The sequence below is a fragment of the Tachypleus tridentatus genome, chromosome 13 (genome assembly GCF_004210375.1).
Source record: "Tachypleus tridentatus isolate NWPU-2018 chromosome 13, ASM421037v1, whole genome shotgun sequence".
In the NCBI taxonomy this organism is placed as follows: domain Eukaryota; kingdom Metazoa; phylum Arthropoda; class Merostomata; order Xiphosura; family Limulidae; genus Tachypleus; species Tachypleus tridentatus.
Window position 1 is genome coordinate 226,923,103 of NC_134837.1, and position 12,114 is coordinate 226,935,216.

At 32.3% G+C, this 12,114-nt stretch overlaps 1 protein-coding gene across 1 annotated transcript in view; it reads right to left on the minus strand.

Annotated features, from left to right (window-relative positions):
- Positions 1 to 1,198: 1,198 nt before the first annotated feature.
- LOC143239042 (monocarboxylate transporter 10-like) overlaps positions 1,199 to 12,114 on the minus strand; it is a 53,302-nt gene continuing 42,386 nt past the window's right edge. Inside the window, exons 3-5 of the mRNA XM_076479817.1 lie at positions 10,022 to 10,298; positions 7,937 to 8,318; positions 1,199 to 3,557 (exon numbers count right to left, since the gene is read on the minus strand). Coding sequence (XP_076335932.1) covers positions 2,992 to 3,557; positions 7,937 to 8,318; positions 10,022 to 10,298 — 1,225 coding nt within the window. The 3' untranslated portion in view covers positions 1,199 to 2,991. The remainder of the gene's footprint in view (positions 3,558 to 7,936; positions 8,319 to 10,021; positions 10,299 to 12,114) is intronic.

Consider the following 12,114-nt stretch of genomic DNA (forward strand, 5'->3'; position numbering starts at 1 on the left):
ACAATCATATTTCAAGTAAGCAGTGACTCACAGCTAAAACAACTATCTTTGTAGTAATCATTTCCAGTGATTTATTAGAGTAAGAGTTTCCATGGTAGCAATTAAAATGTAGTTTATAAACATATTTTGTTGTTGCGTGAAAAAGACACAAGATATATATATATATAACCCCCTATAATCTACGTTTAGTAGCGAATAAAAGCAATTGTAGGGAACTATTTGAGCACAACTGGGAAGTTAATATTGATATATATCTGCAGTTGCATCTGACACCTATATCTTATAAAGACCGCGGAAGAAAAAAGCATATTGTATAAAAACAGACAGCTATGTGCACTTTAGTTCAACCCTTTCTATACGCTAATGTAATGGCGTACTATCGCTGTGGTACTACAGGTGATAGATAGGGATCCTATATGTTTGGTTGTCTGTAATATTTCGACCATTTCATAGTGCTGTGTCTCCACAGGTAGATATATGTGATTGACTTATTATTATATATCTATTTTAATGTCGATGTTTCTGTAAGTTAAATTTATATTTAGGAATGTACATAACCTATACTGTTAAATCTATATTGCGAAATTCCCGTCTATTCACTAAAGTTGTAGAAGATTCTCGAGTATAAGAATCAACAATATATTAGGTGTTTATGCAAATGCAAGTGATCGACAGTATTGTTGTGAATGCTAAAATTTCTAGAAACTTTCATCGTGCTTATAAAATTAACCAGTATAACACACCGAGAGACAGCATATATTATTGGTTTGCTGCAGTTTTTATGCTATAAACTTCGGAAACGATAACTATGATTAATGCTTATTAATCGGTAAGTTTAGATATTTACCAGGGACGTTTATAGATTTCTATCATGTCAAGTCGTTTAACTTCAGTGTATTACATCTGATGTTAGTATTTTTACGAAGACGTTGTATAACTTCAGCTGCGATAAACTCACGTGTGATCGGCGAAGAGGTAGTTAGCTCCCCGTTAAATGAATTGTATTTACATCAACTCGAAATTAATTCACTCATTGTGAACCCTCGATAGGATATCAAGAAAGTTCTGGATGAGATAGAAGACTCAATATTGTTTGTTAGTTTGTAAAATTCTTGTATACAAATCATTATTTGAAATAACTGTTAGTGTAAATTGTATTATTGTTTGTATATTAAACTATATATGTTTTAAGAAAGAAAACAGTGCGTATCAATTTTGTTGGCAAATATCATGAAGTTGAAACATATCAACATTTAATTAACTTTTAAATTTAAATTATCACTTAAGTCAGTTTTATGCAATTTAACTCGTGATACGTAATAGATATGACTTAGGTAGTACATCATAGAAAACCTTTCCACAAATAACTACTCATATAACGAAATTGTTAAACGACAATGAATCAAAGTATACAATGTTTCCAATAAGCACGTATTCAATGTTTGTTATGAAAATTGAAATATCAAAAACAAGAGCATTTAAAGTGACACTTCAAGCGCAGGTGTAACAACGCTCTTATCTGAAAAGTGAAGAATATACCATAAAAAAGAATCCCCCAACCCAAATAGCTCATATGATAAACTTTAATATATCTTCTTATAATTTATACGAAATGATAAACAATTATTTAAAATATCACATGCCCCAAAATTAGAAGCGTTCTGAATTTTACTCAAAATCAACGTTGTTTTTGTCGGTAAGTGTGTGTGTTTTCTTATAGCAAAGCCACACCTGGCTATCTGGTAAGTCCACCGAGGGGAATCGAACGACTAATTTTAGCGTTGTAAATCCGTAGACGTACCGCTGTACCAGCAGGGGGCTTGTGAGTAGGAAGGCTGACTAAAACGGAATCAAAGTAGTCTCATTCGACCATATACCAACCTAGTCTTTCAATGAAGCACCACAGGTTTGTTTTTTTTATGCCTTTGATCTGTCTAAATGTGGTCTTGGAGGCAATGTTCACGCAAAATGGAAAGTACATCAAAATGTTTTCAAGATATATAGTTCAAAAGTAATGTTTTCATTCTTCGCAAAAGATTTCTTGTTGTTCTGATAGAGCAATAGTGCATCATTGTGACAATTACAGCGATTACTACTGTCAATGAAGGAAGATGTTATAGTTTTAAGCGCAGAATAGAGCTTGAAATGTCATTCTGAAAGAGTGCAATTAATCCCAGTACTACTATTCATAAACTTTTAAGCCTCACAATTTGGAACTTAGGAAGACATGTATAAAAATTGTCGATAATTCCGAACATTTAACAGTTAAAAGTAGAATTGCAACTTAGTTTGAAATTCTATAGACTATTGTTTCCATGTTGCGAAATAAAGGTATTACCGAATATGTTCTGAACGTTTACAAACACATTTCTGTTTGATAAAGTGGTGGTAACTACACTGAGTTATTGTGCCTTTTCTAAAGCAGTCTCTTCGGAACTGCAATGAATATAGTTTTAAAACTCAAGCGCTCAGTATTATAAGATGATCATCCCAATTCTAAATATTTATAAGGCGTTCCGTCACCTTAATATTCTGTTATCTAAAAATATACTATCAGTTAAATATTGCTTTCTAAGATGAAGTTTCGTATTAAAATTTAATGTTTTTACATCTAATTCACGAAATTCTAAGAGTAAATAACCCTCAGAGTGACTGGTGAAATAGTTTTAGCTTCGTGTCTGATTACATTTCGACATAAAACAATTTGTTTTACTTTATAAAAAAAATGTTTTTAATTAACGTGTTAAATGCTTAATTATAAATAACCAGCTTCACAAATATTTATAAGTACGAAAGTGTTTTTACAAAAATAAAAAGAATATTGGATGGACCGAGGTTATTACCTATTTTATATTAAACGTAACTTGTGGTTTCTTTAGTATTAGGACAATTTCCATTTTTTTCGGTCAGAAAGTTTGGAATATCATAGTTATTAAATATACTTAAGCCATAGTGATCAGAACATGCACAAGTGCTTTTCGTGGAGTTTTGTCAGATATTCCGAGGAGATGGGTTGTTTTCATTCAAGTTGTTCTCGGGCCCAGTAATCTTGTTTTCTCTATTGCAAGAGATGATGCTTTCTTCTTCACTGGACTCGTCTAAAGAACGTGCTCTTCTTCTCTCCCCTCGTCCACATGATGCACTATCTTCTTCTCTACTAGTGAAGGTGGTACACCCTCTTTCTCTCCATTCATCAACAATATTATTTTCTCCGAGACTAACTAATCTTTCTTCAGACAAATATTTTGGTCCTTTCTCATTATCAACCACACTCGCAGAAGTTGCGAACAAAATTCCTCCTTGACACTTTTTTAATGGCGTTGACCTATCATGACCCATGGTATTGCTACACGTACAAAGGTCATTGTTAGATAAAGTTAGAGAATTTTCAATTTCATAACAGTTTTGATTTGCTGTACAATTCGTTATTACTTCATTTGATGCTATATTGGCCTTTCTTCGAATGTTTATAATGAACAGCGCAAGAGTTCCTGCTAAGATACATCCACACGAAAAAATAAAACCCATTTTTGGCGTTTTACCTCTATTGATGTATCCTAGAAAAGAAGAGAAAAATATCCGGCCTTATTATAGTGCTAATTGTAAACCTATACTTGTCTCAAAAAGGTATTATATTTTAGATTAATGTTTTTTAAATATCTTTCAAGAAAAAGTAAATAATTTCAAAACATCATATCTATAAGTTTATGAGTTTTACAGTGTGAGAATTAAGATTTTCGGAACAAAGAATAATTGCCTTTCTTGTAATGAATGACTTTTCGAATGAGTGAATGTTGGCGCATATTACTATTGCTAAACAGAAGGTTCAGATATATTTTATCATTAAACAGTCCTTTGTTCGTAGAGTTGTGACGATATTAATTACAAAATAATGAATTATTTTTCAAAAAGTATTTGCTAGAAGAACAATATATATTTATTGATACAATAACAAATTTTAATGTTCATAATTATTTGTCTTCATAATTGTTATTTCTAATATTTTAAATTTTTAGAAATTTGACAATGGTCTTACAAACTTTTATAAATAAACATCTTACTTAATTTGGTACTTTAAAACTAGAATAAAAATAGACGTAAGAAAATCGTGTAGAAAAATATCACAATATCAAAGAACAGCTAAAGAGTGTTTATAAAAATAGACATATTTAAAGTCATCGAAACTGATTATACCACTAACAAAAGTTTTACTTTTTCTTGTTCCTGGGCAGAAAGTTTTATTTCCCAATTGCTTATGTCTAAAGTAAATGGAAAAGACCTATTTTGCTCTTCAAACTTTGCTTTTGTGACCCAGGTAATGAAATTTTCAAATTTACCCATTTTCCACAACATTCCAGATAGATTCAGTGCTGAGTAGCTGATAGAGAATTTTCTTGATCTTACAAGAATTTTCAAAAACTTTCTAGAATGTTGTAGAAGCCTCAAAGCTGTGCTGCTCCATAACGGGAATAAGTATCCATCTCTTCCTTTGGGGGGCCTGGCATGGCCAAGCGCGTAAGGCGCGCGACTCGTAATCCGAGGGTCGCGGGTTCGCACCCGCGTCGCGCTAAACATGCTCGCCCTCCCAGCCGTGGGGGCGTATAATGTGACGGTCAATCCCACTCTTCGTTGGTAAAAGAGTAGCCCAAGAGTTGGCGGTGGGTGGTGATGACTAGCTGCCTTCCCTCTAGTCTTACACTGCTAAATTAGGGACGGCTAGCACATATAGCCCCCGAGTAGCTTTGTGCGAAATTCCAAAAACAAACAAACAAACAAATCTTCCTTTGGCTCATTCAGTGCATCTCAAAGAGGAATACAACAGCATCAAGACCTGGGTAGAAGCCTTGAAATATGATAAATATGGCTGGAAGGTTATCGGAGACTTCAAAATGATGGCATTTCTGATGAGTGTTTAAAGATACTACCAAGTTTCCCTGTTATCTTTGCCTTTGGAACAGCAGGGACATCGCAGCACGCTAAACAGGAAGCACTGGCCACAACTGTGGGGAGGCACAATGTCAATTGTGAGCCATTAGAGGACCGCCAGAAGATGTTGTTCCCACCATTGCACATAAAATTGTATATTATGAAACAGTTTGTCACAGCTCTTGATAAGAGTCTGCAACCTTCAAATACTTTCGAGACTTCTTCCATAAGCTGTTTGAGGCAAAGGTCAAAACTGGTGTCTTCGTTGGACCACAAATAAAGAAGATCCTGGAGTGCACAGAATTCCTCAAGAAGCTCAGTAAAAAGGAAAAACAGTTTCGGAAAGCTTTGTTGCAGTAATTCTGGGCTTCTTGGGCAATCACAAGGCCGAAAATTATGTGGAACTGGTTGAGGCTCTGGTGAAGAACTATGGGAAAATGGGCTACAGGATGTCCCTGAAAGTCCATATCCTTGACGCTCATCTTGATAAATGCAAGAAGAACATGGGAGATAATTCAGAAGAGCGAGGCGAGCGCTTCCACCAAGATATACTTGATTTTGAACGCCAATACCAAAGAGCGTATAACGAAAACATAATGGGAGACTATAGTTGGAGGTTGATACGTGAAAATGGTTTATATTACAGTTGCAAATCTCGAGAAAGTACTCACTTCTAAACATTTTTGTTCATTTTTGTATAACTTTAGCATAAATACATGTAAATCTTGATTCATATGTTGTTTTATTCAGGCCTTATGTAAATAAAAATGCGCAAATTTGCCCGTTTTTACATAGAAAATAGGTTAATTTCTAAATTTCCTTATCCATGTCACAAAAGCAAAGTTTGAAGGGAATGATGGCCATTTTTTGTACTTTTACAACATAAGCAATTAAAAAATAATACACACTATCCAGGAACAAAATTTATGTAACGCACTGTTAGTGAACATTCAACATTTTCAAAGGAAATGCTTATGGAGTAATACGTAATATTTGAAATTATAATGGTTAGAGGTGCAATATGTAAAATAGTAATGAAAACGTGTATGATATGAAATACTACTAATGTGCTGTTTAAAATAGTGTTAGTTGAGGTCGTTATGGCTAGGAATGTGCTGTTTCAGATTGTATGGGTTAAAGATGTTATGTTTGACATAATAATGATTAAAGATGTGAAGTTTGCGACTATGGTAGCTAATTGTCTAATCTTCAAATGAGGAATGACATAATGTCGTTACATCATCTTAGCTTTATCTGCTACTTGGTTTAAAAAATAGACAACTTTTTAGATAAAGTTTAGATAAAGTAGTTTGGACTGTGGAATTACGATACTAACACTTGGTTAAATTGTTACTCTCACAACAGTATGTCTCCGGAGTTACAAAGCTAAAACCCTGGTTTCGATACCTGGGGTAGGTAGAGCACAGATAGCCCATTGCGTAGCTTTATGCCTAATTACAAACAAGCAAACACTCCTTCTCAGGGAAAAGTGGCCATGAATAAAAGGATAAAAAATGTTTCATTTTTGTAACAGCAAATTTTATTTATTATTATTATTATGTTTATTTATCATTTCTTTCTATCATTTAGTTTCCCTAAGAATTTTTAGTTGCACTAAAACACTAATTAACTTTCCACATAACTATTTGTATTTTGAGTAAATATGTTTACTCAAACATATTTGAGTAATATCAATGTATCAAATTAATCGCTGACTGTAGCAGCGTGTTCGTTGTAAACCGTTACACAGTTAGATGAATTGAATTGAATTTCGCGCAAAGCTAAACAAGGACTATCTGTGTTAGCCGTCCCTAATTTAGCAGTGTAAGGCTAGAGGGAAGGCAGCTAGTCATCACCACCCACCGCTAACTCTTGGGTTACTCTTTGACTAACGAATAGTGGGATTGACCGTCACATTATAACTTCTCCACAGCTAAAAGGGCGAGCATGTTTCATGTGACGGGGATTCGAACCCGCGACCTTCAGATTACGAGTCGAACACCTTAACACGCTTGGCCATGCCGGGCCAGCACAGTTAGTTAACCTAACCTTACCAAAGATTTCGAAATCTTTAGCGTTTTTAAAAACGAGAAACAATACAATAGACGCAATAAATATTATCACAAAATTTCGAACGTAAATTTATTTTCCACAAAGGTCTCTTGGAATATCCATGATATGAACCTATATGTGAGTGATATTTAATTACAAATACTCAATTGCACGTTATAAGAATTTGTCTGTGTTAATGCAGTATCAACACTAGAGGAGTCCTGAACGTACTGTGAATAAAGATGATTTGTTACCGACCACGAGGGAATAAGAACTTCCAACAAAGTACAGAGAATTCTAAGAAATATTTCTGCTGCTTTATGGTTGGCGTAGGTTTTGATGTAATGAAAAATGTAAACTTCACAAAGTTAGTAATAAAGGAAGTCATTTAACTGTTTATTCCCTTACATCTGTGGAATTTTTTTTTGTTTAAAGGTAATCTGTGAAGCTGTTTTCACGTACAATAGAGAGGTTACAGGAAATTTGTAAGATTTACATGGCTGACCTACACAAGAGCTTGGTACAATGGACCAAACACAAATCGAAAATGGAGTTTACAGTTCTAAGAGCAATCTAAGTCATCATTCTTATAAATTGCGATAATTGGTCTTTTTAGTGCAAGGCCACACAATGAGTAATTTGTGTACTGTCCATCGCTGGAAATAGAATCCTCAATTTTAGCGTTGTAAGTCCATAAATGAACTGCTGATTCATTAGAGGAGAAATGCAACTATTTCCCAATAATCTGTTTTTCTGACAGACGTTGCATTAATCATAGTAGATAAATTAACAGAATAATTAACCTACATATTTTCTCACTACTGTACTTAATATAAATCTATGTTATTATGCAGTAATTGCTAGGTAAATACATGAGGTGGAACACAAGTAAAACATAAAACTATTATTTTAAATTTTATATGTTTTACCAAGCAATAATTATTATAAATAACATTACCTGTGACAGGAATTCCAATTAAAACAGGAAGAAACTGAGAACACTGTAAATAACTCCAAGATACGTCAAAATAGTTTGGTTTGACCTTCTCGTAAAGGTGCATTTTTAAACTATATTGATATCCACCGCAGAAAATTCCGTAAAACCAGACACATAACACATATCCATAGTATCCGTTAAAAGCACACAAAGAAAAAATGGAGATTGCGAGTCCTAACATGGTGGCTTGGAAAATGTACATGCGAGATATTGTACACCGTGGCGTATTTTTTAATATTGGCAGACTAAACACGTAGCATCCTAGAGAATATGCTAAGCCTAGAAACACTTGGAGGAGAAGAATGGAATTTTCTTCTATTCCCTCATTATTGGCTATATGAACCTATAAAAAAAATATATGGATTATAAATGTAATGAACATTTATAAATTTTATTCAATATCGTGTTATTTAGACTGAATAATAAAAAACAACAACATAGGTTACAATATTTGTAAACAGTAAACAAAGCGATGACATTGTAAGTAAATCTTCTTTCAGAGAAAAATTTTTCATAAATGTGCAATCAACTAATGACTAAAAAAGTAGAGCATTGAAAATAGAAGAAACTAAACTTTTTGTTTAAAACGTTACATTTTAAATATAAGTTAAGGATAGAGAAACATGATATAAACAAAACAAGGAAACAGAGAGAAATTGCTTGAAAAATATTAATCTTTTTTCAAGCTCCTCACACTAAACGATATGTATTGTATGTTTGTTTTGAATTTTCGCGCAAAGCTACACGAAGACTATCTGCGCTAGCCGTCCCTAATTTAGCAATGTAAGACTAAAGGAAATGCAGCTAGTCATCATCGCCAATCGCCAACTCTTGGGCTACTCTTTCACCAATGAATAGTAGGATTGACCTTCACATAATAACGCCTCACGAATTAAGGGGTGAGCAATACTGAGCTTGTTTGGTGTGACGGGGATTTGAATCTGCGACCCTCAAATTACAAGTCGAGTGTCTTAACCACCTAGTCATGCCGGGCCACGATAGTGTAAATAACAGTTGATATTGTGTGAAGTATAATTATAAGTAATTATTCTTGACATGAGATCTAAGCATTAAGACTATTATAGGCTTTATTACTACATTTTTTACCTAATCCTTTAAGAATTTTGAAGACTTAGCAGAATATTTCCACCACATTAAGTTCAAAAATCTTGTTCAATCCGGAGATCATCAGGCCAATTGAGGGACAACAAACCGAATTGTGGTCACAGTATTATTTATATAAATCATTTACAACGAATAACATTGAAACCATAAGAAAATATACGTTATAAATGTTCTCTTTAAAATTATTCCCTTTCATGTTAAAATACAAATTGTGAAAGAAATTAAAAATATTATAATACTTACGTTACCTATATAGTAAGTTTAATTGTTTTGTTAGCACTATTAATAAACTAGGCACTAAAGCTTCTTAAAAATGAGTTAGATATATCCACAGACATTAAATGTGTCTTTTTATAGTCTGCTATTCTCATATCTTATAGCTTTCAATCTGAGAGGTTGCGCAATCAATAAAATGAAAATCAATTTTGTACAAATGCACTACAATGGTTTAAGTATATTTTAAAGAGTTTTTTACGCCAACTTGTAATATTACCATTATTGATATAAATAGAATCCCAATTTGTTTAAGTTGTTAATATACTGTAAAAGAACTGAAAAATCCAATTCAGGTAATACACTTAAAGTTGTTCACAACTGTTCTTCCATATCTTGTGGTAAAAGATACTTGTTGAAACATTAACAACTTAATAAATTTGGAACTCCATTTAATTCCATAATGGTAACATCAAAAGTCGGCGTAAAAAACACTTAAAAATATATTTAATCTCATACGTTGTATATAAGTTTTTATTGCTTGCCTAACTCAAGGATTTCACAACACCCAACAATAAAAATATACTTTAGAAACGTTAAAACAATCCGAGTTAGGTAGGTCAACTATAATGACTTATAACAAGTTATGTCTTATGGTTGCGTATGTTTTATAGAAAGTTTTAGTTCATCAAAACTGTTGTAACTTACCAAGTAGAAACAAGGGGTGTATGCTCCGAAAGACACCAGGAAAGCTAAAAATATAATAATTTGTGACGTTTTCTCCTTAAGAAATGAAAAGTCTAAGAAAGGAGATTTTTCTTGTAAATTCTTTCTACTTTTAACCTTTCGTTTCTGGTTCTTTAGGTGAAGAATTGCTCTACGTTGAGGGTGATATAACGAAGCTGACCGATAGAACAGCCCAAGAAAAAAACTTATAAATGTGACACTAGTTACAACATGAAGTCCTAACCTCCAATCTAATAACCTGGAAGAAACAATATATCTCTTAAAATCTTGTAAATTATAGCATATAATGAAATAACTTTGAGTAACTGAAAAAAAATCACTTATAGTTTCTGAAGTTTATATCTTTTGACCAATAACCTGGAAGAATAAAAATTATATAAAACTGTAAGGTCTAAGCTGGAATTCAGTAATTTGTACGATGAAAATACCAATATAATTTAGAAATTAGTAGCGCGATTTTCCAATCCAATAACCTGCAAGCAGAAAAAGTAGCTTAGAAATTTAAAATTCCTAATGATTAATAAAATAACTTGGAACAATTGAAAGTCCTAATTTGAATTAAGTAACCTTAAGAACACATAAAAAAGCTAAGATTTGAGTTCAATTTCCACAGTTGGAATGGCGAACTTTTTGCTTAATTAACAAACAAACGAAAATAAAAAATCGCTGAAAAACGTAGAGGTCATAATAATCATTCTAAAAGCAATAATGAAAGATTCACTATGAATCTTATCGTCATAAATTTAAATATTCACACAAAAATTCTTGTGAAATTTTCTTAAGTTCCGACTAATATTTTTTTGGTAGTACATACTCAGCAGATTTGATTGTTTTAATTATCCACTGAATAAAATGCTAATAAAGTATGTTTTGGCTTACTTATTTGACTCTAAATTAAGTAAATTATTTATTGAAGTTCAAACACACACAGACTATATTTAATATGAAAATTTACAGATTTCAAAATATTTGGTAAAATAAACATTGACTTTGGTTGGAATAATTAATTTAAATAATTTTCAGAACACAAGAGAAAATATAGGGCAAACTTGTTATTACAAAGGTAATAACAAACGAACTTTGCTTATTTAACTAAGATTAAAGCCTGTTTATTAATATACTTTCTTTTATGTACAATTCAGTTAATTATTCGTTCTTGAAAGAATTTTAAATTGTTGTTTTCGTATTACAAGCTCACTTTGTTTGTTTTGCGCATGGTTTTTAATACTACAAATGACACTTGTTTCAAATGTGCTTGATTTTGGAAACGCATTTGAAGTCACCTATTAGCGGATCCAACATAACATATAAACAGTTAGGAGACTTATATGTAACATTTCAAGTTTTGATTGAATATAGATACTTGAGTCTGAAACTTAAAGAAATACTAGGTAAGCACGATAACACAACTTACGTCGTTGATTTCATAACAAGATTACTAGTTTATTTGTACGCGGTATTACTAAATACATTTTTAGTTCAGAACTAATATGGCTGTTCAGTATAGATGTTTAGGAATATTTTAACCATTTAAATAGTTACGAATAACTTCACTTATAATAAATATTGAAGAAACATTTCTAGTTAATAATTTTTTAATGTTTTCTATTTTTTTTTAAATTGTGTTTGTGTTTTCTTATAGCAAAGCCACATTGGGCTATCTGCTGAGCCCACCGAGGGGAATCGAACTCCTAATTTTAGCGTTATAAATCCGTAGACATATCGCTGTACTAGCGGGGGGCTTCTATTTTTATATAGAAACATTTGTAATGATTATTTTGTACATATTATTAATTGATATTTTAATCAGGGTTTTAGAAGAATTTGGCAGAATATTATAAAAATTTACGTATAAACATATTCATTTGTTTTATAAAATAAAAGTGTGTGTTTTCATTTACAAAAACCACCTTTGACTCTCTGCTGAGTCCATACTGGGAATCGAATCCCTGATTTTAACGTTGTAAATCCGTAGATTTACCCCTGTACTAGCGTGAGAGAAATACAAGTTTAAATTCACTATATTATGGATAAAGTTGTCCAAAAAGAAAGCT